A 27,487-nucleotide genomic window follows, 5' to 3' on the forward strand; every position below is an offset into this window, starting at 1 on the left:
AAAGCACCTTGGAGCCAACAGCCCTTTAGAGCCCCCAAAGCACGTAACACAGCTGGAGAAGCAGCATATTTTGCTGTACGCTTCTGATACCTAATAACCCAAGGAGCTCAAAAGAAGTCAGTTCTCAGACGGATGATATTTTAATAAAAAGTGGAATTGACTACTGTATTCCAAGAAGTTTGAAGCACATATTTGTTCGCTTAAGTGTTTCTCTCATTAAATTGAAATCTGGAAAGTGAGGGCTTTTGGATCCTCCACAGTATCTGATGCGATTCAGCTCCAGTCAGCATTTCACCGGTTGTCCCCAAGCCCTTCTCAAGCGAGCGGCCAGGACTGCGCATGTACCTTCCCCACGCAATCTGACTCAGGATTGTCACCCCAACATATTCACATTGCTTTTATTTAGGTCTTCTGCCAACAGTTACAGGGTAACAGACACTTGGGACTGCAAAGTCAAAGTTGCAAGCAAAAATCAGGACCAAGGCAAAAAAAAAAAAATCCACAAAGGCAATCAAATCAAATCAAACCAAACATAAATACAATGTTCTGGAGCTCTTTAATCATACCGTTTTCTTTAATAAAGAGGTGGTTATGATCTTACAGTATCTTCTTTTGGCCTAATCCAAGGATTTTGTTGCTCCTTACCAGTCTTAATTCCACGCATACAAAAAAAAAATTGATATTCAACCTTTAAAATATAAGCCATATTTTCTTAATAAAATAAGTTTTGTGCTGCTGCTTGTTTAGTAAGTACTGTACATCAACTGTTCACGTCTATTTAACAAATGGACCATACAGAGTTCAAGCTAAAGCAAAAAAAAAAACCCACAAGAAAAATAACAACCCAGAGTGTCTTGTAAACACCCTATGTACAGTTCAACACTTGCTCGTGTAAAGGAGGTACGAAAGGGGCTAGAAATTGAACACAAAAGCACTGGAGTCCCGTAAATTTTCTTTCACAACTATTGAAGTGCAAATCACTCAGGCAAGATATGAATTTCACTTGTTTATTGCTGTCCGGCTTCCCTTCCTGAAAGAATCACATTCTTTTATTTCACACTAATTTTCCAAGAAGAAAACCTTCCGCGAGGCAACGTTGAATGCTCGGGCTTTTTGACACTAAGACATCAGGTCGTACGCTTGCGAATACCAGAACACCCCGACCGCCCCTGGAAGCTCCGGGGAGAGGGCTGCTCTGCCCTCCCACCCCCCATTATGTTCAGATATGAGATAAGGGAAACAAACAGCATTCAACAACTGACAGGTAAATGAAAGTTACTCCTCTTCCCACAAAACTGCATGCACCTGGCGACGTTTCCAGTTGCAGAAGGAACACGTGCACATGGAGAAGGCAGAGACTCGGGAGCTGTTCGGGATGTCGGCGTGGGGTTTGTGGCTAACTACAAATCCTGATATGTATCTGGGTTAACACCTATCCGCTATGGGTAGCAAAATGCACAGCACCTCAACATGCAGTTATTCACTTGCATCTCAGACAAGAAAAGGGTAGAAATGCTGAATGCTGGAGCTGCGTAGAAGGTACAGTGCATAGTCCATTATACAAAACATGCGGGTAACTCAAACCCCCTCTAAATGTCTTCAGAATGGAAATAGGGTTTAAAGGGCACAGCAGCTACTGAGTTTGGCTTTTTTATTTATTCAAAACCATGAAAACCCAATGCAGAGGGTGAAGTAAGGGCAGAACACGATCTGCAAGTCAACAGCTGAGAGTTTCAGAAGCTGTGAAGCTTTTGTGTAGTTAAAATTGCTGTTAAAAGTAGGTGCTACATCAGCAAGTCTTCATTCATAGTTTTCTATGAACAGCCACCTTACAAATGAGTGCAAATCTTAAAGGTCCATTTTACATTTCAAGTCTCAAGGTTAAAAAAAATTGTTACAGAGCAACAAGCTGTTTCTGTAAATGCCCACACTATCTCTTTTCAAATGGTTAAAAATGGCATGTGCTATGCCACAGCTACTAAAAGACATTTCAGAATTCTAGACCCAACTAAAACACTAAAATAAAAACTAGAAACCAAAATACCTTTGCCCCTCGCTGCAGAGCAGCAGCCAGGTGCTTTCCGTTGTAATGCTGGTGAACAAACTGATTTGCAGAGAGAACCTTGACCTTAACCCCCATTTTTTTCTTAGCGAGGGGCTTTCTGACACAAGGTGAGCGGGTAGAGCCCCTCTGAGATCATTTTGCTTTCAATGAACACAAGCCAGAGTTCTGAGGATGAGATGGAGAGGTGCTGAATTTGTGTCACTATGCAGGCACTTGTGTATAGGAATGTAGGCTTCTCCTGTTGACACTTAGTGTTGATGCATTCCCTACTCCCTAAAAGCCTTCCTAAGAGTTCACTACCCTACTGACCATGAATAGTTCCTGGTCTCCTCCCCGTCACCTTGCAGATATACAGCAGTGGAGGTTGACACAAGGTGCAAAGGAGAATATGAACCAAATACTGTAGTCTTGAGGAAAAATAGGACTGTGCTAAACGTAGGATCTTCACAAAATGTGACATCAGTGGGCTCAGCACTTAGTTTGCATAGCATATTGATGTCTTCATTTTTCACAAACACGTTGCCCAAAAAGAAAATGGGTAGAGTGAATTCCCGGTGCTAGGACTGATCAACGGGCCAACACGACCAATGTGGTTTTCATGAAGGCAAGGCAAGTTTAAACGTCAGAAAGTACAAAAGAAAAAGGTGTGCTTCTATCCACGTGTACCGACACGGGGCAGTGCTTGTGGTGGATCTGCCTTGGAAACGCGTTCACGTTTGGCAGTAAAATGACAACAGAGCTCTTCCCTTTAAGAGCTTGGTAGGACTGTGTGCGTCATTTTTTCTCTTGAAGGAAGCGCTGTGCACACTTTCATATTAAAAAACAGATAATCTGCCCACATGATAGTGGTAATGAGTTGCTACTACTGCGCCGCTGTGCATAATGGTCATTCTGTGCAGCAAAATAAGTCTGAAAAGCAGTCACTACGTTACTGTTGGGAAAAAGGCTTTTTTCCTGTTACAAACACAAATCAGTAGGAGTTTCCCCCATGACAATAACAAGGATTTCATCATTCTGACTAAGGAACAAATCTGGTGTGCTTTCAGAATAAAAAACCCTGTGCATGAGATCAGTGATACCATGACACAAAGAGCAGCAAAACCTAGCAGCAGAGAGGGTGACAGCTTGGAGGTGCTGGAGTTGGGGTACGTGGTACTTCAGAAAGCAGCTGACCCGGGCAGACATGTGCCGAACGCACACGGGAGACGGGCGCTGAGGGGTACCCGGCGCTGCACGGACTGCAGTTGGTAACACTCATCGGACAGGAAACGTTAGAAATCTCTGGCGTGAGTGCACAGCCTCAGGAAGTGCGGTGATGTAAACTCTGAGAATGTTAATGACTTGTGTATTTTGGCAACAGACTTAGTATCATATAAAAATAATGTTTAGTAAAAAAATCCCGGTGTCCATCATAAAAATTCAGGAAAAAAAAAAAGAAAAAAATCGATAGCGATTTCTGTCCTCATGGGATGAAGATGCCCCCATTTGTCAGAAACAGTTTTAAATAACAAGTAGTACATTGGAAACAAAAATGGGTCAGCAGCCATTAAACGTGTCCTGTATGAAAGTGCACATCTTTCAATGGAGTTTAACCACCGTGAGGTCGTGATCTAACACAAACTGCAACTTAGGACCATAGAAATTAACTCCTTCCGATGGAAATATGGACCACCATCAAGACAAGATTACTGTTTTCCTTACAAGATTAAAAACATTGAAAGTTTGCAGCATCATAGTAAGGCACTCACCCATGGAAAAGTCTGTGACTGTTGCTTCAAATGGCAGCAGCTAACTAGCTTTTAACACAAGGAAGACAGTTTTCAGTTCTGAGCTAAGTGCTAGGGTGCCTTACATTATATGGGGGGAATTATTCGGGGGCGGGGAACTGTTAGTGTTAGAATTCTCCTATAAACTAGTTGTTTTTCCCCTTAACCCATTAAAGCATCTCATATTCTAAAATATTAGTTTTATAAATCTAGTCTTCTGTTTTAAGGCTCTAAAAATCCCCTCCCCCCAACCCCCACAAAAAATACCTACCAGCGCCTGGTGGGCAACGGAGGACCAAATCCGCCATTTCACAGTCAGGAGTCTATAGTATTGCATCTTAAAAATGAAAACCTGCTTCCGCCTCCTGGGAGTTTTATCCCTTCCTTGAATGCCTTCATGTGTTTGGTCAGGTCAAAATTTTGCAAAGCCAGAAAAATTAAAAAAATAATCATCAGTCTCTTCCAATCCTACAAAGGTGTTGGATCTTTCTGTCCCGTGGTGCTGGTCTCCTGCCTCGAATCGACGCTGCCTGCCCTGCAGTGATTTCTCATTGGAAAAAAACCAAGGTGTCCCAATGCTTCCTTTTTTGTATGGCTCCTACAAATCTGAAAGCTTTCTTGAGTGAGGTAACAAAAGTTAGGCTTTCAAGCAAAGTACATGGTACGTAAAGTGTCCTGATGAACCTGCACAGCCTTCGCCAAGGCCTGGGGGTCTCTGCCGTTGCTCTGTCCAGATATATGGCTGCCCTCGCCACTGAAAATTGGAAAATCACGGCATAATTATTTCATATTTACCCCCCAGGAACACCGAGTAAGTGTCCCACCAAGTAAGTGTTCCAAGATCCCCTTGGAGATCAGGGTCCGCGAGCGCTGGCAGCACAGGGAGGCATGTCACCGCAGCGTATGGGGATGCTGCGCGTGCCAGTGACTGTGCCTGGCATTGCAGGGATTCCAGCACCTTGAGGTGGCTGGTAACGCTCAAACACCCCAGGGATGCTCCTCCAGGCCCAGGATGAGCTCAGGATGGGATTTAACTCTCCTTCACCCCCAGTTCCCCCTAGGCTGGGACCTAAGAGGATGCAGCTACTTGCGGGTCTTCTCCCCAGAAAGGGTCTGCAGCAGTGCTGCTCTGACACAGGCACTTTCAGACACCAAGGCAGGGCGCTCATGCCCCCTGCCCCCCCCGGGGTCTGCCCTCCCAGGGCCGCGGGCAGAGCCCCCTCACCTGTCGTGCTCCTTGTCCACGAGATGGTACCGCGCTCTGAACGCCACCAGCCGGGCGTAGTACGCCGGGGCCGGGATGGAGACCGAGCGGGTGCAGCGCACGTAGGTATGGCACAGCTGGTACGTGAGGATCTGCAGCTCATCCGCGGTGAACCGGTTATCGTCCCAGAGCACATAGTAATGGGATGGCCGGCTCGTACCCTGGGAAGGAGAGGGGGCAGTGTGAGAGGTGCTGCCTGCACCCAGATGCAGACAGCCATAGGCAGCTGCCTCGCATCTTCATCACCCCCTCCCTGATCAAAACGACCCAGCAGACAGCCTCGGCAGGAGAGATGCCTGTGCTTCCCTAATTTGAGAACCCCACACGTGCACAGGCACCACGAGGCAGGAACACACTGAGCACTGAGGTGCAAACCATTAACGCAGCTGCCCCGTGCCCAGGCACTGCCGGTGCTTCTGCGCTGCCGCCCCCAGCTCCCAACATCGCACAGCTCACTGCACCGCCTATCACACCGGCTCCCCACCAAACCGGGCCAGCTCCCTGCTGTCATTGCAGGGGGAGAGGAAGCTAAAAAACCTCCCTTGTGGAAGCAGCTGTAGATTAAATGAGTGCAATTTTTTCAGTACGGTTTCTGACTAATCTTGGCTGCCTGAAGAAAGGCAGCTGCAAAGCAAACTGCCTGCTCCAGGGATGGCTGGCCCCAGCTCTCCCGCCCACAGCCAGACAACAGGTCCCTGCTGACGACCAGGCGCCCCAGCGAGCCCAGCACGCTCGCATGCCAGCTGACAAGCTGCTTAATTGGCCACTCTGAAGGAGGAAAATCTCATAGGAGAGATCCTTGGCTCCAGGAGAGAAATAGAGTACGTGCCACATAACGCAGCAGCAGTGCTGTCCCGGCACTTGCTCTCCAAACCACCACAATGGAAGCTTGGACCAAACTGCTCACGTCCCTGCTGCCGGAGGGCGGCTATGACAGGGTCAGATGCACCAGAGTGCACACTGCAACAACAGCTGAAGAAAAACAGCAGCATCGCAACAGCCAGCTCCGCAGCGCGGTACCTGAATGCCTGCATGACTGCACAGGTAGAAGTCGAACTCAAAGGGATGGGTGATATTTGTATCCACTGTTGTTCCTGCTGGGATGTTCCCACTCTTCCCAATCTACAGGGAATAGAAAGAGAGACCCAAGCACTGCAGAGTTTGGTTATTTCCAGCTGCCCAGAGCACCATCTGCAACACACCTGCCCTGCACCAGGGCCACGGCACAGGGTCCCCATCTCAGCATCTTAGTTCGAGAGCACAGTGCAGAGCCGCTCCGCAAGTGCCCATTAAGGGGGGACAGAAGCAGCTCATCCCGCTCTGCTCCCTGCCCGAACAGGCTTGCTGTCATTTTCTGCTAGCATCAACACCAGGCATGACATGGGGATAGAGCAAATGCCATCAGCAGGAAAGCAGATGGGCACTGGCCCATCCTACTGCAGAAATGAGGATTAAGTGAGCAAAACTCCAGGGATCTCTGCAGAGAATGTATGCTACAGTCTCTGCCACAAGGTACTGGGGCTTTTACACCCTGATAAAAAACTGTCCCCAGTTCCCAAGATTAAATCTTCATGCTGAGGTAAAGCCAGAGTCTGGTTAGGCTAGATCTAACCACTAAATGTAGATCAAATCTAGGAAGAGCTACAGCAATCAATGTTACTGCACAGCACACACAAACAAGCTGTGAGCAAGCAAGGGGTTATTCATCCTGTCACGTCAACGGCTACAGCTATCACCAAAACAACAGATGTTTTCAAGCTGACAGAGGCTATTTCAAGAGAGTCACCAGGATCATCAGCACCCAGTAACTCAGAATAACAGCAAACAGCTGTCTGGGTTTCTAGAAACAGCCTAATCCGCATGGATGTGGGAGTCAACTGAGCAGCACGACTCATTCAAGAAAGAGCTCTCTGCCTGCCAGTGGTGAGCTTTCCCCTCGGCAAAGTCAGGGCTGGCTTGTCCTAAAGGCCGCGGATGAATCAGCCGCCTCCGGACCCGGCACCCCGCAGCACTCACCCTCTCATTCTTGTCTGCACAGAAGAGACGGGTGTGATGCCTTTTCTGTACGACGATATAGGTGATGCCAGGCTGGTAATCCTTTTCCAGTTTGATGCAGGCATCTCGGATCGCTAGGAGCTCATAGTGAAGGATCTGGAGAGACAAGCGCATGCAGAGTGAGGGGACACACCAGCACTCCGTTGTCCCCATGCACCCTTAGGGAACCCGGCGGGACCCAGTGCAGCCCCACTGGCCGATGTGCATCCGAGGGGTCCTCACCTGTGGGAGCTGCCCCTCGGGAACACCATCGCGGTAGAAGATGATCCTGGTGGGTTTGAAGCGGGTGGATTTGTAGAACTGGATAAGGAGCTCCCTCACCATGTAGGACAAGTCCTCGATGATTTCTTGGCGAGGACGCTGCACGCGCACCGTGGCACAGTACCGGCTGGGGTGGGCATCCATGCTGCCCACAACCTGCAGAGACAGAGACGGGCCAGGCCCAAGCGTTACAACGGGAAGGACGGAGGAGACGTGGGACATTCCCAGCCTCCACCTGCTTCCAACACCTACAGCTAGCAGTGGGCAGAGCACCCGAGCTCACAGATCAGGAGATGAAACAGCAAATACTGTGCAGGCAACTAGCACCCAAAAAGGGCATCCCTGGTTGTGGCCACGTCCTGTTTCACTCTGCCATGCCCTTTGTGGTCTTCATGGGAATTTCCAGTGAGACAACTTGGCTGGTGCCACTGAGCAACGTGGCTGTGGGGGCTGTTGCTGCTCTGCCCCCACTTCACTCCTGCTCAACAGCAGAGGGTTGAGGGGGGAGTGGGACTACCCCTTCCGCCTGTGTAAGCCTTTCTCCCTCCATCCCTCACTCAGAAGTTTTTTGCTTCCACAAAGGACTGTGTGACCCCAAACCCTGCTCTGTTGTTTTCATCAGGGCAATGACACCCGCAGGGCACAAAACCCCACCTGCAGTTGCAGTGCCGCTGCTGTAACAGCTGCTGCTGAGGTCTGTATCACAGCAACACCAGGGAGCTCTGCTATCGGCCGGTTCTTACCCCTCCGACAGCGGCACAACTGCCCTGCCCGCCCCGGGCTGCCCAGAGACCCTCTGCCCAAAAGGCGACTGGGTCAACGTTTGCATGGAGCATCTGCCGGCATCACGTCCCTGCGCCTGCCCTCGCCCACTGCGGGCAGTGGAGCGGTCTGCCCCACCGGCACTGCCGCCTCCCGAGAAAACGGCGGGGTTGAGTCACCGCGCAGCAGCCATCGAGCAGGGAGTTCCCTTCGCAGCCGGGCGCGCTGGAGGGGAGACCTCAAAGACGTCACGGCAAAGAGGCTGAGAGCAGCCGGGCTTGGCCATGACGCAGAGCTGGGGGCGCAGTGTGAGTCATGGGCGTTAAAGCAGGTGCTGGCCCACGCTGGGAGACAAATGCCCGTCTGCACTGCGTGGTCCACGTCCCCCCGAGCAGAGGGAAAGCACCGCAGACCCCACATCCTCAGCGGTGTCGAGCCTGCTGCCCCTGTCCTGTGTGCCGATTTCACTTTTGCTTCGCAAACGGACTCTAGGGTCTGGGCTGCACCAGCGGAGCTGATGTCCGCAACAGAAACGTTTCCTTTGGCCTCAGCCACTGACCCCCTTCTATTGTCTAATTAACAACGGACCAAGGACAAGATCAAGGCCATCTGAAGGCTCTACACTTCTCCTCCTCTGCAGCTTCAAAAAAGCTTTTATAAAAATTAAGAAAAAAACCCCCCACAGAGGTCCTGTACAAAAAACCACAGAAAATGTTTTTGGAGTGGAAGCACTGCCGCCAGGAAACAGACTGTTCTGTCCCACCCACACCTACAGCAAACAGCCAAAAGCATTTCCCAACCCCTTCTAATTAAGAAAAAAACATTCCTCCAAAGATGCATTTGCATGCCAAGGAAAACCTGAGCTATGAGTCCTGGAAAGTTAAGAACTTAATAGGAAAGTGCTGACGTGCTTAATTAAAGCAGACACTACAAGAACCTGACACTCTCCTTTGCTGCAGTGAGCACAAGGCAACGTCTCAGAGCCCCACAAAGGGCGCGAGCTGCCACCCAGCCTCACCGGCATGCGAGCAGCCCTTCACTCGATGGATCTCATTATTCATTTGGGATGAAGGGGAATTCTCCTCCCCAAAAGGCTCTGAAGCAGCCCTGTCACCCCAGTTCTCCCCAGCTCTCCCGCCTGGGGAAGGTCCCTCCTAGGGCTGCCCTGCAGGACCGGGATGGCCGGGGATGACTCCGGTGAGCTCCCCGCACGCCCAGTCCGACAGCGCTCGTGGGGTCCGGCACATCACGAGCCCCATCTGCTGGCAGCTGCCAGCTCTCCCGGTGGCTCCCCAAAACCGCAGCTCCTCTGCGGAGAGGCAGGAGGGGAGCGGGGACCCACCGCCCTGGGAGTGGGATCAAAACACCAGATAGGGCATGGGGCCACCCTGAGAAGTGTCACCATGGGGACAGTAGTGACACAGCCCCTTTATGGACATGAGTCCCATTCCAGCTCCTGCATCCCTGCAGGGCTCTCGGGCACCAAGCCTGGCCCTGGACAGGGAACTTACAGCCGTTATGGAGGGTTTCTTCCCATCTCCGGCCGGCGGGTGAGTGACATCGGCCCCGAGGAAGATCACTGGCTGCTGAAAGACGGCTGAGCTGGTGGGAAAGAAGAGAAAGCAGCAGTCAGCCTTTCGAGGCCTTCTCGGAGCGATGCACAGCCCAATGGAGGCAAGTAGATCACACAGAGGACATCTCCCGACCTCCAGGCTCTGGCCTGGGCATATCAACAGCTCATTACAAGGCGAGACAGGCTGCAACCCCCCTTTTCAAACAGCTACTTTACGCAGCTGCTCACAGGCCCCCTCTTCCCCAGGTAAAGTCAGGCAGGCAGCACCACGAGGGCTGGGGACACAAGCCCCAAAAACGTGAGAGGCAGCAGCCGTACGAACCGCTGGTGAGGCACAAGGATGTTGTTGATCCCGCCAAGCTTGACGTTGATCTTGAGGCAGAGGTTAGAGAGGGTCTGTGGGGAGGTTTTCACCACGTTCTTGACCTGGACGCACTGCGTGGCCATTCCCAGGAGGGTGTCCCCAACACGCTTCACCTCGGCTGCAAGCAAAGGAAGCAGGTGAACACACAGGCAATCTGCAATGCACCACTTCCAGCGGCATCCTCAGAAAGAGGGAGAGAAATCACGGCGGGAGGAGCAGAGCCAGCCCCGCTGAGCCAGAGCAAAGGCCCTCTCCTCTCCCCACCTGCCCCGCCCAGACGCACCGTACACCGGCGTTTTCCCTGGCAGGATGACAATGATGAGCTGAAGCCCCGAATAGGTGTTCTTGAGGTGTCGAAACATGGGCTCCACACTGTCTGCACCCTGGGCGTATTTACAGAAACAGGGCTGGCCTTGGATCGGCATCCCTGCATCTTTGGAGATCTTGCGCAGCTGATCCGTAAAGTTCCTGTGCCCAGGAGGAGAAGCAGTGAGCCCTGAGCCCTCCCGCACAGCAGCTCTGCCACGCACCCCGGCCACCGAGCAAGGTGCAGGGACCCGCGGCTGGAGTGCTGCGGCACAGGACAGAGACAGGGGACATGACATCACCACCTCTGTGGTTTTACAGCATCCAGCAAGTGCACAGCATGGAAAATGCAAGACCATCATGTGCTAGAGCTGAACCGTCCCCTCTTGGTGCCCTCTTACCCAGGTACTGACTCTTCCTGAAGTGATGGAGCTGTGAGCCGTTCTCCGTTAGAAAGCTGGAGAAGGGGAGAGCAGACCTGCTTCATTTCCAGGTGATTTGCAAAGCTGATGCGAGCCTTCACTTACCAAACTGGACAAAGCGCTCAGCCACACTCCGGATTTTTGGATTGCGAAGGATAAATTTGATGCAGGCAGAGCCAGAGGGAGCACAGGGCTCCCAGCTCTGCCTCAAAGGGGTCACAGGAGGAGTGCAGCATCACTCCCACCTCTACCCAGTCACTGTAGACATCGAGACTTTGAGCTGCTCCAAACCATCTCAAATGTTAACCGTGCCAAACACCCAGAAGAGGCACGTAAAATGTTTGCCTCTGTGCTTCCACTCTTGGTCAGGAGAAACCTGAGTCCCCAGCAGAATCCAAAACCAAGGTGACCTAAATCAAATAAACTGTCCCCGTTCTGTGTCACTTTGCTACCGAAGCAGAGAATCTCTAACCTACCAAAGCTTTTCAGAAAGCCTAAGACTACTCTCTGCAACAAAAACCCATGGCGAGTTAGGAATCACACATTCATTACATGAATCACATCATTTCAGATAGGGTATTGGGGAAACTTTAATTAAGCATCCCTCACAACCCCATCTCTCTGAGGAGATTCAGCTTAGAAGAGTTCAGTACAGCTTTAGGGCTGGCAGTATCAGATCACGACACCGCAGCTACCCGAGGCAAAGAGCAGATCGAGCAGAGCCTGCCTGTCAGCTCACGCACGTTGGAGTGCCAATGTGCTCACTCCAACCTGGCAGGCTTTGCGATGGCTCAGGGACTGTTTCTAGCCAGGATAAACAGTCAGGCACTCTCGATAAAGCAACAGAAACAAGACTGAACACCCAGTCTGAACCTGGATCAAATTTGTACCACGAGCAATTCAGATCAGTGTTAACGATGAAGGATGTACAGCCCCAGGCTAGGAGCAGCAGGGTGGCCGCACCACGAGCCACGGCTCCCCCACGTCATCCCACCCACGCGGGCTGCCCCTTTCCTTACTTCAGCACCTCCTCTCGACACTGCTTCTGCGGGGCAAAGCAAGCAATCGCCCAGACTTTGATCTCAATGCCGTTGTAGAACTGCTTCCCTCGCATGTCCCACACGCCTTGGTTGGGAGTTGCAATGGCCCGGTTCTGCAAGGCAAACAGACAGTCAGAGCGCTGCCGCGTCCTGCCCGGCCCCACACCGGCAGCCCCTGGGGAGCACCCGCACGTGCCGTGTTTGTGCTCCCCATCACAAAGCTGTATGCCCTCGCCAGAGCCAACTCCCTGTGCTACCAGGGTCTGTCGCGGCGCTTGGCGATCGGCAATTCAGAATCTCAGCTCCTCAAAGGTGATGGAAAATTCACCCCAGCTGCCTTACCCTGAGCATCCCTCGCCCCTTCAGCTCACTTTTTTGTCACCGATCGATTCTTGGCTACAACTTTCAGAAGAGTTGTATTGCAAAAAAAAGCCAAAAAACCCAAACCCAAGGCACTCTGATAAAAAATTCCAGCTCTAACCTACAATCCTGAAGGTAGCACAAGTTTTGTTCAGAAACAGCATTTTCTCGTGTGAAAGCATCTCTCTGCACAACGCAGCCGATCACCCGGGCAGTGCAGCCCTGCTTACCCTGCCTCCGTACTGCAGGATGGGTGCCGGCAGGACCCTCCCCGTCACCTCCGTCATGTCATCTTTCACCTTGATCCCAAACTCCTGAATGTACGGATCCAGGTTGTAGCTGGCATTCTTCATCTGCAGAGGGAAGGAAGGGCCATGGGAGGGAGTGAGACCAACTGCTACATCCCATGCAGCTTCAGCTGGCCGGGAAACATGGGCACCTAAAGTCATGTTCTCTACAGAGCTGAAGTCCTCTCCGTAAGGGCAGGGCAAGCGGTTTAACAGGAAGGGTCAAACCCTGTCCTCCAAACTGACCCACGGGGGACCTGATTTTTGAACGCACTGACCAATGCAACCAAGAGCGGAGCCTGCTCCTGAGATTTAAGACTTCAGTGGGAAGGTTCAGACTGGCAAGAGACTGTTATCAAGAGTCCCAGAAGGAGTATCAAATGTCCCCAGCTTCGAAAGCCCAAAGACATCAGTTTGGGTAACAACAGCACCATTACCAGCTCCTGCCCAGCTGTTGGCAGAGCCGGGTTTGCTGTTCCCCCGGCTCGCCCCAGGCTGACCTGCAGACAGAGTTCCCGTACTGCAGCCCCACAAGGCACAGTCCCCACGTACACCCACAGCCAGGGTCATTTCTCTAATTTGTTTTCCTATTTTTAGTTCCAGCTCCCTTTGGGTCAGGTTCCATCAGCACAAAGACCTGAATTTGCTGCACACGAGTTTCCACAGTCACTTTGAGCTGGGCTCCTCTATGCAAGTGTCCATTACAGACATACAGGCATCTCTGACCAGGGATTCAGTGCGAAGAGGGGGACAAAACCAAGCCACTAACCCCACCAGCATCTTCTGGACAGGTCGCAGCTCTCCAGTGCAGAGCAGCTGAGGAGCAGGACCACAACAAGGTTCATCACGGACACAACATCGCAGCCTGCCATCAGAGCCCCGGCCCCGACACCGTCCCTCCCAGGGACTCGTGCCACATACCAGGCGACTAATTTCCTCCTGCCTGTCTGGGGCAGACCTGGCTGTTGCTTTTATCATGGTTGACGTTTGATTGTCTGTGAGCTTCTTGATGCACCGCTGGCCTGCCACGATGTTGCACACCTGCACGGGAGGGGAGAGACAGCAGCCACGCGTCAGGGAGATACGGGGGACCATGGCTGAGCTGCCCCGCGGCTATGGCACTCGGGCCCTGCAGCCAGCCCCAAACCGGAGGTGCCGAGCCTGCAGCTGCAGGAAAATGGCATTTTCACACCGTGGTGTCCTCCCTCGCTTACTTGAAATGGCTCTCGCCAGCTCACTATTGAGGCAATTAGTGCCCACGACATATTAGCTACAGAATATTGTCATGCATCTGCCAGCAAAGGCCACTTGCCTTTGCTTTGCACGGTGCCCAAAAGCCGGGGCGCCCAACAGTGCAGAGCTGACACTCACCTCCAAGGGCAGGTACGTGTGCTTCTGCTCCTGGCCAACCTGGAGACAGGGTAGGTGGGGGTATTTCAGCTGCAGGTTGTATTTCTGCTTAAAGTACTGAGCCACTGTGCACTCCACTGTCTGACCGCTCTCCAGCTGCAGGGGAAACCTGGCAGAGGCAGGACACGAAGGATGCACCTACTCAAAACAGACACTTCCAGACCTCACACACTACTTACTCTGGCTGGGAAGAGAGGGAACTGGCAGGCTCCCACTCTGAGCTACCATAAAAGAAAATAAAAAGCACAACAGTGGTATTTTCAGAAATCGACTCAGGAATACTCTGATCCCAGTGTGGGACTGAGGTCCCTAAATAAAGCTCTCCCTACTAATCCAGCTAATCAGGGCAAATGTTTATTGCAGGACATGCCACACATGCCACTGTCAGGTACATAAATACAGCACACTGGCACTCAGGAGGACTTCTGTGCTTGGTGCCTTCCCCGGGAGCCGAACTGAGCTCCAGGCAAAGGTTAACCAGCCTCTCCCGGTACGGGGCAGCTGCTCCAAGGCAGGCAGAGCACAGAGGGCAGGAGGGGCACAGCTCCCTTCAAAACCACGGGGGAAAAAACCAAACTTCCCAGTGGCAGGGCTGAGGGGTGCCGCGCCGTCCATAGCCAGAGCGCGTGATACCCAGCCTCACCCAGCACCAGCTGTTCCCAGCTCCATAAAGAGCTCTGTGAAAATGAAGAATTGACCCGATATTCTTTATGGAGCCAAAATTAGACAGGCAAGCTAGTCTGAACGCCCTGGCTAGGTGTCACATTCCTCCTGCGTTCGCCAAGCCCGAGGGCTGGGACCCAAGGATGCTGGAGCACAGGGGAAGCGGGGTGCATGCAGCGACAGGCACACAAACCCCAACGAGACACCCGGAGATGGGGTTGTGCGACAAGGAAACGTGGTTGTGGTGAGGAGGTGCCCCCCCTTCGGCAGGGGCTCTGCAGCCCAACAGTGCCGGCCTGAGCAGGCACTACTGCTTTGGTATCAGGCAAGAGCTGGGAGGAGAGATTTCTGCCAGCGCTCAGGTTTATACAGCTTGAGCCAAAACTTCTTGTTGTGTTTTTTCTTTTTTTTTCCTTTCCCTTTTTTTTTTTTTTTTTTTTTTGTTGGCAAAATTTCTGAACACACTGCAGAAACCTGGGGGGTGGACAACCTGAAAAACATCCCCCCCTCCCCTCCAGCTCCATTCAGCGAGCACCCAGCAGAGCACAAGCACAGCCCCTCCTGCCTCAGCACTGCCCCACCACTGCCGCACGGGGAGGTCTGGAGGGTCCGCCTGCTCTCCCCCCAGCCTCTGCCTCGAACCCCGTTTTGCTTCCAAGCCTCCCTGGGGGCAATTCCCAGAGCAAGCCCCAGTGATGAGCCCTGGAAACACCCATGGGCTGTGGCACCCAACAGCTTGGTGCTGAGGCCACCACCTCCATGGTGCTGCCGTCTCTGCCCGCGGGGGGCTGCGGGGAGCAGGGCAGCCCCCCGACACGGAGGGGTGCCCAGGCCCAGCCTGCTCCCAGGCCCATGCAAATAATTTCAAGGCAGGGAATCGCTTTATCCCCTGACAAAGCTTCTGCTTTGGCAGTGTCTATTTTAAGAAAGAAGAAAACCAAACTCGGAGGTAAAAACTAGGACAATTCCTGGCATGTTAGCTCCCGCCCGCTGCAGCGCGCCGCCTGCCAGACAAAGCATCCTCTGCACTCCCACCCTCCCCTGCATCCCGCTCGCCTTCACCACGCATGACACAGAGCTGTGCGAGCTGCTGTGCCCAGAACCGCTGTAGAGCACTGAACACATCTCCTTTTGCCATCACAGTTTCCTGTCCAGCTCTCCCTAACGACACCAGCAGCTGCTAAAAGGAAGAACAGCTCAGATTTTTCCAAGGGCATCTTCCCACCCGCCTTACGTCTGGTGGCTGGCCGGCCGCCTGGTAACGTTACACACGCGGTATTTCCTCTTCATCTGCCCGCAGTGGGTAACCTCGACTTTCAGACCTGATGCAAGACAGAGAGACACAGCAGAGTCACTGGTAAAGGCAGGAGCGATTCCCCTTCACCCAGCTTCCCCGGGCCACTGCCAACACCTGCCTTAAATAATTAACCATTTGCAGAGCAGACATGCTTGCAGATGCCCTGTGAAGTGCACAAGGGAGGCAACAGTGCCCCAGGAGACATTTTAAATGTGCACACCCGTGACTCCACCTCGTTGCAGGGGCTGGGCAGCAGACGAGCCATGGCTGGTGTCTGGGGCAGCGCCCGGCTGGGGACGGGTCCCCAGCGCTCCCCGGGGGCTCTACCTTTGATCTCCTTGGTGAAACGCACTCTCTGCGAGTCCGTCAGGGGCTTTGGCTGCTCATCGATGTTCCGGATGTCCAGCACCTCGCACATGAACTCGATTACGGGCTGGGCTTTGTAGAAGGCAGTGGCCGACACTGCAGGACAGATACCACGATGTGTCTCTGCTCTCTCCCAGCAGACAGACCTGGCCCAAGCGCCGGCCAGATCCAGCCTCCCCAAACATGCCCAACCCCACTACTGCAGTTCCCCAGCATGAAAAATACATCACCATCAATGTTGAGCATCATCTTCCACATGGCAGGCCTGACCGACTGGTGGAAACCGAACCAGACCTCCCTGCCGCCTCCCAGGGGGTGGTAATAACCTTCAGGGGGGGAGAAGAAGGAGCGGCCGACGGGAGTGTACCTGCGAACCAGGGCAAACTGCGTCAAACAGCACACACCAGCCCCACTGGCAGCGACCGTGAAGCCCCCCCAGCCCCTCTGAGCCGCTGCTCACCCTGCCAGCTGCATCACCCCGTTTATTTCTATTGCAGGAGCATCCAGAGCGATCCCACCAAGCAGCACGGCAGGCATGGCCACCGTCAAGGCCAGTCCCAGCCACAACAGCCTGCCAAAGGCAGCCGGTCCCCTCCCCGGCACGCTCGGTGCTCGCGGCACGGCTCCTGCCGCCCACCCGCCAGGCCGCCCCTTGGCGCAGGTACCTCATGGAAGCCAGGTGCCTCATGGCAACATCCAGCGCCTGGACGGACTCCAGGGGGACGGGGATCTGCCCGCTGACCAGGGCCTCGTGCAGCATGCGCCAGCTCACGATGGCCATCCATTTGATGGAGACCTTAAATATCCTGTCCTTGCCTTCACCCGGGATCGTCACCTCAAAGTCAACCTGGGTGCAGAAGGGAGGGAAGCAATCATGGCATCACTGCAGGTGCAAGGGGAGGAGGTCGTCTTTAGCTGGTCCTTCCCAGGCAGGAGAGGCAGGTCACGCTGCCTGCACAGGGCTTGCCACCCCTTCTTACCCGCTCGTTTCCAATGGGTAAGGCCGTGACAGTGTAGATGTTCTTCTTCCCATCATAGACTGGCTTTCGGTCACCGAAGATCTGCGGTTTGAAGTGCTGTACCATGTACTCCACGACTTCCCTACACAGGCGAGCGGGGCAAGAAAGAGGGGCAGGGGGAGAGAAGGGCAAGGTTTGTTTTACCGGTTTCTTTACGACCTGCCTCGTCCCCAGCCTCCCTACCCAGGGCACTTCTGAGCCACAGGGCACCAGCGAGCAAAGCCGGGTCCCCCCCCGGGCAAGAAGGCCCCCAGACAAGCAGCCACGCACCTTGCCCCGCAGCTCGGTACATCGGCTTCGGCAGAACAAGTTTACACGGCGTGCAGGAAAGCGCACCCGCCGCAGCTGGCTGCAAACCCAGCGCATGTGCCGGGAGGGCGAGAGGCAGCGACTTGCTGCCTGCGGCCGCCAACAACACAGGGAACGGCACCTACAGCATCTGCTCGCCCGCCTTCGGGCCACAGAGCTACCCAGGCTGCTGGGGCAGGAGGGGACGGGCAGCACGTAGGATGTCAAAAAGAAAAACAAAGAAAAGTACGCGATGGCCTGACGTCTGGGCTTGCTATTTTTAAATATGGGATTGTGGCCAAAATAGCACAGCTGCTGTGAAGACGCAGGGGACTGTGCTGAGCTTCAGGACCTCCGAGGCTGTCTGGGACAGGAACCAGCACTGCTGCACAAACACGCCTGGTGGGGTCCAGCCACCCGCGGGCACTGGGCAGTGCTGTGACCCCTGCCACTGTGTCACCCTGATGGCTTCCATGGGTGAAGGGGGAGACAGGCACTTATGGAGCCTCCGCAAGGAAACTGGAAGCGGGGAATGAGTGCCAAAACCTCTAATACTTGCCTTACCTGTTGACTCTGCGTGGACATTTGTCGGGTTTGATATCCACTTCATAATGATACACATCAATCTTGGGAATGTCCACTTCAAAGTAGTTGGCCAAGAGCTTGATGGGCTTCCCAACGGTTCCTATCCCGGGCCGACGCGGCGCTTGAAATACCTGCTGCAAGGGTGGCAGGTATGCGCCTGCAGCTGTGGGGAGAGAAAACGGGTGAGGAGGGCTGGGAGAAACCCTGTGCCCAGACAGACGGACCACGCAGAGTCACAGCGCTCCGTCACTGCATCCTGAACCAGGAGGTATCCCACTACCCACGCTCCTGGCAGGAGGCGGCAGTGGCAGAATTCGGACCAACACAGTTGGAAGGAGCTTCCCTGGGCACCGTCCGGCGAGCACCGGCGCTAGCCGAGCTGTCAAAGGGCAGTGCCAAGCCCTCCGCTCCGCTGTGCCACCACCAGCTGTGCAGATGTCAAACCATCCACCGGCAGGTAAATAATCTCTGCTTTGCCTTAGCAAAAGAAATTCATCTGGGGCCACACGTGGCAGCAGTACAGACCTTGGGAGGACAAGGGACTCCCACCACCCATCCCGAGCATGGGTGCGCCCACGGCCTGGCATACGCTGCAATACCTGTCGCTCAATTCCCTGATCGGATGCGGGGACAGAAGGCCACGTTCGCTGTTCCTGACACCGAAGGACAGGTTGTACCTAATGTTCACATCAAAAGAGCTTTGAAAGCACCCACTACGCTGCCGCAAAGCTGCACTTCAACTTCTGTTTCGCACAAGAAATGTTGCAATATGCAAACAACCAGAACAGCAGCAAGAAACTCTCCAGCCCTGCCTTTAAAAAGCAAGTAGAGCCTTGTATCTGCACCGAGCACTCGCCATGGGTCTGCAGCAGCAACAGCAACCTTCACCTGAAGGTTCTGGGAGACATCGGCACACTGAATTAGTGAAGATACGCTTAGGCCAAGGCCAGCCCTCCCAGGGCTGTGGTGTGTTTTTATTGCCCACCCCTTCCCAGGCTCCTGCAGGAGGAATCCGTCCGGCAGCATCTCTCTGGGCATCCCACCCCGCAGGACAGCGTTTGCCAACCAAAAAGGGCAGAGAGGGCCAAGCATCGCCTGCCCCGCTGTGCAGCAGCGACGGCAACATCAAAGTTGACCCACGCTGGGCTCCAGCACGCAGAGCGCTTTGTTGTAACGGCATCTCCAAAAATAGCCCCAGTCTGACAGCTCCCCAGTGCCGAGCAGGAGGCGGTGCGGGATTTGCTGGGTCGCGGGGTGAGGAGAAACGGGACACTGCTGCGAACCCCAAAGAAGAAAGCACCCATCTAACGCTGCCAAGGGGCTTTGCCGTGAACAGAGCGGTCTTGCCTAGTTCCATCTGCCAGCTGTGGCTGGTGGGTAAGCTCTACAGCCATCTCCATGCATTTTCCTCCAAATACACCGCTCTTCAGCTCGTCAAACACCCGGGGTCGGTTTTAGCGGGGAAGGGGTTTGCAGGCACCCTCTGCCCCCGTGCCAGGGCTGGGGTGGTCCTGCCGTGGGGAGCTCAGCCAGGACGCCCCGGCAGCACAGGCAGCCTTTGTCCCGTGGCCAGGCCAGCCCCTGCCCCGCTGATTTACAAGCCAGCGTCGGCACAATGGGAAGGCTCTGCCCGGCGGGAGATGGCGAGGGACCACGTCTGCTCTGGGGAGAGAAATACGGCCCCGCTGAGACACCCAGGACTTCTGCCAGAAGCGACGCGAGGGGCTGAGGAGCCAGCAGCAGCCCCATTGCCTCCCTCCCCGCCAGCTACAGCATCTGCCGCCTCCGATGGGAGAGCAGCACTGCTCCACCAGCACGGAGCTGCAGGTCTGCCCCTCTCCAAGGGGATGCACTTCCCTGGATACTCCATCAGCAGGGACCTGCAGACACATGCATTTTCCCCTCCATCCTCCAGCAAATTCCGACTCGCTGCCGGAGGGAGGATGCCACAAGAAACAGGAAACACGTTATTGCATCTACACTATGCGATTATTTAACTGCTAGATTTTGCAGGATAACAGCTCACTTTGGTTTTATACTGGTTATTAACAATCACATTTCAAACTCCAGGTCGCAGAATAACTCAATTCCCAGTACCTGAACTTTCCTGTTATCCTTAACCCCTCCCCAACATAATTCTCAACTGCTGTCCAGCAAAAAAGTCACATCGACGAGGAAGGCTAACTCCAGGGAAGTTGCTGATAAAAACCAGAGAAAATTAAAAACAGTTTGATGAAAACCTCCTATGAATTATGTGAGGTAGTGAAAAAAAACAGTCCCAAAGCCCCACTTCAAGCAGCATGGGCCCCAAACCCGTAAAGAGGGAAGTACCAGTTTTTCCACAAAGTCCATTATACAGACTTACCAATGAAGTTCTGGAGATGGAGGGACAGGGACCAGTGCACAGCCACGGAACTGAACTGCGTTTCTAAACTGACAGCACCCTTGGACTCAAAGGTATTTTAGAATATTGCCAAAGAAGCGTTCAAGACCGCTGCTCTCCGAGGCGAGATCTGCCCTTCCTGCCCCATTCCCACTTTCCCCATCTCCACCTATCCCAGTTTGCATCTTCTATCTGCTTCTCAAACCCCGCAAGGTCTCGGCCAGCTGGGCTGGGTGCGGGGAGCGCAGCGTGTGGATATTCGGAGTGCTCCATCTGGGTGGCCAACTGTCCAAGTCAGCCCCCAAACAGCATCCCAACTCCAATTTTGGCTCCTGAACACATGGTACTCTTCGCACCCCTTGCTCCCATCCACTTTCTTTTTAAATCCAAATTTCAATTCCAGGCTAAAAATATCAGAAGCAGAAAAAGAGAAGACCAGCAAACTTTAGATTTGCTGTTCAGTTTTGCGCCTGATCTCTGCTGATGGAAGGCCACCACGCCACAGGACACTAAGGAGAAGGGATGACCCTTGAGAGCGTCCAGGGACCAAACTGCAGCGCTAACTTCTGCAAAGCCAATCTCTGCTCTTGCTTCTGCTCTGCAGCAGGAGTCTGGGAGCTCCAAAATCTGCCGGGACCCCCGAGCCTGGGGCTAACCTGGCCCCAGCACCTCCTCGGACAAGGCAGCATGGGACTCAGAGCAGTCCGACGAGCAAGATGGGGAACCCCGAGGCCGACGCGGGGCTCGGACCCCCGCAGGCACTCACAGCTGCTTTGGGGCAGGGCGGCCGCCAGCACCCCCGAGACAAACGGCTGCGCCACGCTCCAGGGGCAGCTCGTTTTAAGAAACTGATTTTCAGATGAGCTACTCGCACTGTAATTCATGTCTCTACATGACGAACATTTCTTGGCAATGGCCAGTCCCTGGCTGCAAGCTGATGCATTTTTAAATCATGGTTCACAATCAAAGAGGCATTTGCTAGCGCTGCTGGAGCCTCCGGTCCCTGCTCTGCCTTTCGAGCAAGAAACCGCTCAGTCCACTTCCAAGACCTGCCGGAGGACAGCAGCTCTCCGCTGCCTCCCCTGCAACCACATCAACACCAGCACCCACAGTTTCTCCTCTTCTGGACCTTCTCACCCCCAAGACGATCCCGGCAGCCGTGCATGAGCAGGAAGGCATCTCCATGTGCCCATGGGATCCCCACGGACACAGGGGATGCAAGGCAGCGGCCACGGCTCGGCAGCCGCCCGGCAGCACATCAGCATCGAAGAGGAGCTGAAGCAGATTTGGGGCTGGCAGGAGCCGCGCTGCAGAGGGGCAACCGAACAGTCCCGCGCCCATCCCGCACCCCCAGCGCTGCACCGGTCAGCCCAAAAATAACGCTTTGCCGTACAAACCCTCTCGCCGGAGGGTCACCAGATGCTTTATGAACGTAAAGCCTCGCAACTAGGATCGTGAATCACAGATGAAGGAGTCAGCCTCCAGCAACGCAAAAGTTGGCTCAGGATTTTGATGTGAGCCACGAAATATTGCAAACACAAGATAATGTAAATGGGCAGCCTGGCTGGAGGAAGCAGCACCCCAATGGCAAGGAGAAGCTCTGCAAAGACAGGGCAGGACACAAGACCAGCGTTCAGGATGGGGAAGTTCACCCCTGGGCTAACTCAGAGGGTTTTATTTTGGCGACCGCAGACACACGGTCCTCAAATGCGATGAGCTGGAGCAGCCGCCCCAGCAGCCCAGCCGCAGGCTCGCTGCAGGGGTCGCGCCGCCCGCCCAGAGCTCGCCCAGCAAAGGGGGGAGCACTAATGACTTTTCCTTTCTAAACTACTTTGAGATCCAAAGATTTTTAAAAAGCTGTTATCTCCCAGTGCCTGCACACAGCCTGGCACAGCAGTGCCTACCTGGGACAGGGCTATTTATAAGGACAGTGACATGGGGGCAGCCAGCACAGGGAGGGGGACCAGGGGTGACACTCAGCGCCCAAGGGAAGCTGCAGCATTCGGCACCTCCGGCATGTGAGACGGGCTCTCACCTGGCCTTGGCTGCTTCAGCCCAGGTGGGAGAGACCCCAAAGCCCTTTGGTGAACACGCCAGCTGCGCTCACCCCTTGCCATGCCACGTCCCTGCCCCGGGGCGCTCAAGGTCCCCCCATGATTTGCCTCGGTGCAAATCCTCCGGAAAGCCACCCTCCACCTGGCTCAGAGGACGCTGTGCGAGGGAACCCCAGGCAGCGCGACGTGGCATCCCCTGGCACCTCGTGCCCGCAGCCCCCGGCAGCCGGTGGGAGCAGCAGAAAAGGGGCCACCGGCAAAACGTGCCGCTTCCCCGAAACGTGCCAGTTCCCTGAAATGTGCCGGTTCCCCTTCGGTAAAAGAAGCCTCTTTAAAAAGCGACCCAAACTGCCCGGAGACAGGGGGGCTTCTGCATACCTCGACTCTCCATGGCGAAGCTGCACAGGCTCCCACTTTGTCATGTAAATGCGGGCACCCCGGCCGGGGGCTGGAGGGCGAGTGTTGTTCCTGCAGCACAATGCGGCCAGTGAGCGGGATGAAATCCGCCTGCCATTATAAATTCAGCGGCCCGGGAGGAATCACAGACTTTCGCACACAAAAGCCGTGCCCTGGGGACACGCCGGCGGCGGGAGCATCGTCACCACTGCCACCCTTCACCGGGTGCGCAGGAAGCACCAGCGGGCAGAGACGGGTGACGAGGGCAGCGCCGCCAAGGTGAAAGTCCGTTTGGGGTAATTAGCGCTGGAATATGCTTTGTTTCTATTATTTATTGTAACAGCTGGGGAACACGACCGGCTGCCCAACAGCTGCCTGCACCCGGGCAAAGCCGCCGGTGTGACGGCATGAAATTACCATGTCATTTAAATCTCTCCAGCACCACATTCAGCCGAGGGGCCACGGGAACGGGGCCGAGACAAAAGGGAGTTTTATTGTGGCGGCGACGGGTCCGCGACAGCCCCCTCCCCACACACCCGGCCCCGCCAAAATACAGCCAGGAATCGGAGAGGAGCAAGCGGGGCCATGGCACGCCAAACGCTGCCAGACAGGCGGTGTGGTCCATCCTCTCCCTGAGCCGTCTCCCACCCTAAACCAGCCCCAGAAACCCCCCAGGGAAGCGAAACTCCTCCCGTCAGGGGGCAAAGCAAGTGGCAGCACCAGCAGGAAAGGCAACTGCTGGCGGGGCGAGCAATTGGCTTTCCCAATCTCCAGGCTCAACATCTTCAAAGCTGCCGGCTCTAAGCAGTGACCGACGCTGTCCCACAAAGCCCAGACTTCAAAAAGCACCATCTCATCTCTGCCGACCCAGACATTGCACCCGCCGCCTGCTCCATCCCGAGTCGCCGCAAGCACAACCAGGTTCATGCAGCTGCAGGCGCTTTTCGGTTTGACACTAAACTGAATTTAGGTAGATCAGGCCCACCGCGGGGCAGAGGGCTCCGGCTGCCGCCGTCGATGCGCAGCATTAAACCCATCCTGTGCACCAGAGCCCATCTTCCGAGGGAACGTCTGAGCTGCCCGAATGCTGCTCCTGCCCTGCGTTGTGGTGGCTGCATCCAAGAAATGCACCAAAACGGGCTCTGATCTGTTTCACTATGGTATTTACTTCCGAAAGCAGTTTAGTTCTTTGTATCCTCAATACCGAGCGCCAAGCGCTGCAAAGGGCGTCATTGTGCTGTGCCAAACCTCAGCTTGGAAATCACAGGTGATGAACTCAAAAGCGTCAAGTTAAAAACCTGCCCTGACGACCCCGCAGCCGAGGCCGGTGCCCCTGCGCCTGGTGCGTGCAGCCCCGCAGTCCAGGCTGGGCCAGAGAGCAAACACGCGGATGCTGCGGCAGAGCACAACAAACAGCAGCAAGAGCATCGCCACCTCCATCACGCCCGTTCACAGGGATCGCAAACCAGCTGCTTTGGCTCCAGGGATTGCGGTGCAGTGCGATGATGCCCCCGGCACGGACATGGCTCGACCCATGGTGCCATGAGCCGACCCACGAGGGTCTTGCCGAGCCAGCCCTGGCTGCCCAGCAGCTCCGCGTCCCCCTTTTCGGTCCCTCTGATGGGGTGCAAGAAGCACCCAGCACCGTGAGTGCCATCACCTCTGCCGAATGCATGGAGCGGCTCATCCGGACTGCGTGACCCCGCACCACGAGCCCAGTGTCCCCGCTAACAGCACCTGGACCGGGCAAAGGCTGACACCCCTCCTGCCTGCCCCACAGGGTCTCATGCTGCTCCCGCAGACTTTCCAGGCAGCAGCCAGGGATGCGCAGAGCCGGGAGCAGCAGACAAAGGCAACCCCCAGTGCTGGAGAGGGCAGGACAAAGGCGACACCGGCTCCTCTCTGTGTCCCCATGCCGGGTGCGCCGCACTACAGGCACCCCTGCAGAGCCGCTGGCCAGGGGCTCCCGGTGAGGAGGTTAAAACCCTCACGCAACTCCACCACGGATCAACCTGCCGAAAGAGCAGTGCTCTTCTGCCTGCTGTGGCTTCCTTCGAATGTCTGCCATCTTAATAACTTGTCCCTGTTTTGTTCTTCCTTGGGTTTAGAGAGAGGCTGCAGAAAGTGTTTAGAGATAAATCATACGTGCCGTGTCTCCAGGCAAGGTGCTTCTCCCAGCTTTGTTTCTTGATATAATCCCGTCCCAGAAACAGGCACGTGCGATTTCATGTTTCCTGAAGATAAAGAGATCCAACAGACGGAACTGCTTTGGGGTTTTTGCAGGGTTTAGCACAGGAAGACAACGGTTAAGATTAACAGTGTTTAGGAAGTTTGCGAGGGATAAAGACGACTAAAAGTTCAGGGGAAACAGACTTTAGTTTTTAAAACCAGCACGCGTGTGCCTCCCCAAGCAGTGCCTGCAGGTCAGATGTCCCAGGTTCCCCCACCGCCTTTCCAGGCATCTTCACGTCGGGCACATCCCGGCAAAGGCCGGGTTTGTGCTTTATTACCCTGACAGGTTGCAGCCTGGCATCGCCAGAGCTCGTACGTGAGGCTCAGCCCCGCACCTGGGGTCCGTCAGCAGGCAAAGGGATGCTAAGGCAGGGCGGGATCCGCGGCGGCTCCTGCAACACAGGGTAAATGTCTCCCCTACACGCAGAGCGACCCGGGCAGGATTGGATGTCCCCCAGCCACATTTGCGGAGGAAAAAGGAAACTTCCAAGGGCTCAGCATCAGAGCCCTGCTCCCAGCACAGCTCCCACTGCCCCGGGGACCCCCGTGCCATCAGCGGGACCGAAACCCAAACCTGACCTCCCGAGCGTGGCCCCAACCCATCAGAGAGACTGTTTTAAAGCACCTTAACAGAATTAGTTAAGGCTGGCGGTAGGAGGGTGCGGGTGCCGGCAGGTTATCTGCGTCGCCCCAAGGCGCCGGCAAAGCTCGCAATGCCCTGCGCAGCCGCCAAATCACGGCTTCCAGAGGCCAATAAATCAGCTCCAAACACAAAGCGCCGGCAGCCAGAAGGTAAGGCAGACACGAAGAGATCTCCACGCCATGCTTAAAATTAAATCCCGTAAGGAAGGACCAAAGTTTGACTGTGAACGCGCAGCGGTTTTATGTCAAAATCTCACCGCACCACAGCACACTTGCCAGCACGAGACCGGTGGAAGGCCAGCGGTCCCCATCGCTCCCTCCCCTCCTCCTGCCTTATTTTAGGCACCAAAATGGTGCAAATTAGAGCAGCGCAAGTGCGCGATGCTCACGCTGGGTGCGGGAGCGAGTGTCTGCTGTCGCGACGTCTGAGTTTTGGGGAACGGCTCTCCAAACCCCCGCGGAGCAGCCCGGCATGAAGGGGTCGGGACCGAAAGCTGCTCCCGTCTCCAGCCGGGCGTGCGGAGGGAGGGGTGGGGGGACACGGGGGTACGGGGGGACACGGGGGGACTCTGGAGCTCGGCCCTCGCCGGCCTCGCGCAGCCCGGGCCCCGCGCATGCCCCGGCGCGGGGAGAGGAGCCGCTTCGTGCTGTCACGGCGCACAGCATCTCCGGCCCCGCGCCAGCCCGCAGCCTGCGCCCCGCTCCCCGGAACACCGCACCGGGGGGCGCGGGGAGCCGGGGGCGGGGGGGGGCGCGGGGAGCCGGGGGGGCTGCGGCTGCCCCTCTGCGCAAAGCAGGCCCTTCGCGCGGGGCTCGCACCGCGCCCCGGGGGCACCCCGCGCCCCCCGCCCTGCCGCGTCCCCCCAGACCCGCACCCCGATCCTGCGGGTGCTCTGTCCCGCACGGGCCCCTCCGTCGCCCCCTCCCCAGGGCACCCGGGGGGGGACAAGCCTGCCATCTCCTCCCCGCGCCCACCCCGAAGCGGGGCAGCCCCGCAGCCCCCCCGAGGCCCCCCCGGGCGGGCCGCAGACCCAGAGAGGAGCGCCCCCCGCACGCTCTGCCCCTCGCCCACCCTTGCACAGACACCACCCCCCCCCGCACACCCCGATACCCGACCGCGGGGCCCCCCCGCTTCCCACGGCGCAGACCCCCCCCCGCACAGCCCTCGCGCCCCGCCGCCAGCTCGCCCCCCCCCCCCCCCCGCAGGCCCCGTGCCCCCGCCGCACGCCCCTCCACCGCACGGCCCCCAGGGCAGGGCCCCGGCCTGCACCCCCCGCGCCCCCCACCTCACCCCAGCGCCCAGCGCCCCGTCACAGACGCCCCTCGGCCCCCGCAGCGGGGCTCCCCGGCGCCCGCGGCAGCCTCCCTCCTTGCACAGCTCCTACACGCTCCTCGCCCCCCGGGGCGCGGGCCGCCGCCGCTACCTGCTCCCGAGGGTCCCGCTTCCATCCCATCCACGCGGGCGCCGCTCCGAGCCGGGGGCCGCGGGCAGGGGCCGGGGCCGGGCAGGGCCGGGCAGGGCCGGGGCCGGTGCTGCACCGCCGCCCGCCGCAGCCGCCTCTCGCCGCGCCCCAGCGCGCACGCGCCGCCGCCGCCGCCCGGCCCCGCGCCCAACAAAGGCGGCGCC

At 55.9% G+C, this 27,487-nt stretch overlaps 1 protein-coding gene across 1 annotated transcript; it reads right to left on the minus strand.

Annotated features, from left to right (window-relative positions):
- Positions 1-370: 370 nt before the first annotated feature.
- On the minus strand, positions 371-27,322 carry LOC104262727 (protein argonaute-1). Its single transcript, XM_059830889.1, has 19 exons — positions 27,285-27,322; positions 18,133-18,316; positions 17,242-17,362; positions 16,927-17,108; positions 16,492-16,628; positions 16,223-16,357; positions 15,833-15,920; positions 13,897-14,044; positions 13,447-13,566; positions 12,469-12,591; positions 11,858-11,991; positions 10,394-10,578; positions 10,069-10,228; positions 9,685-9,775; positions 7,373-7,567; positions 7,112-7,246; positions 6,116-6,217; positions 5,057-5,256; positions 371-4,585 (listed from the first exon to the last, which is right to left on the minus strand). Exons 1-19 carry the CDS (start codon positions 27,307-27,309, stop codon positions 4,477-4,479), a joined length of 2,574 nt encoding a protein of 857 aa, XP_059686872.1. The 5' UTR covers positions 27,310-27,322; the 3' UTR covers positions 371-4,476.
- Between the last annotated feature and the right edge of the window lie 165 nt (positions 27,323-27,487).

The sequence above is a fragment of the Gavia stellata genome, chromosome 29, assembly GCF_030936135.1.
Source record: "Gavia stellata isolate bGavSte3 chromosome 29, bGavSte3.hap2, whole genome shotgun sequence".
NCBI classification, from domain to species: domain Eukaryota; kingdom Metazoa; phylum Chordata; class Aves; order Gaviiformes; family Gaviidae; genus Gavia; species Gavia stellata.

Coding starts and splice junctions, on each gene's coding strand:
- LOC104262727 (XM_059830889.1), bottom strand. CDS start 27,309: ATGGAAGCGGGACCCTCGGGAGCAG. Junction 11,992..12,468: donor TCCTGCAGTACGGAGGCAGG/GTAAGCAGGGCT, acceptor TTTGCCTTGCAG/AACCGGGCCATTGCAACTCC. Junction 10,229..10,393: donor AGGGAAAACGCCGGTGTACG/GTGCGTCTGGGC, acceptor CTTTGCTTGCAG/CCGAGGTGAAGCGTGTTGGG.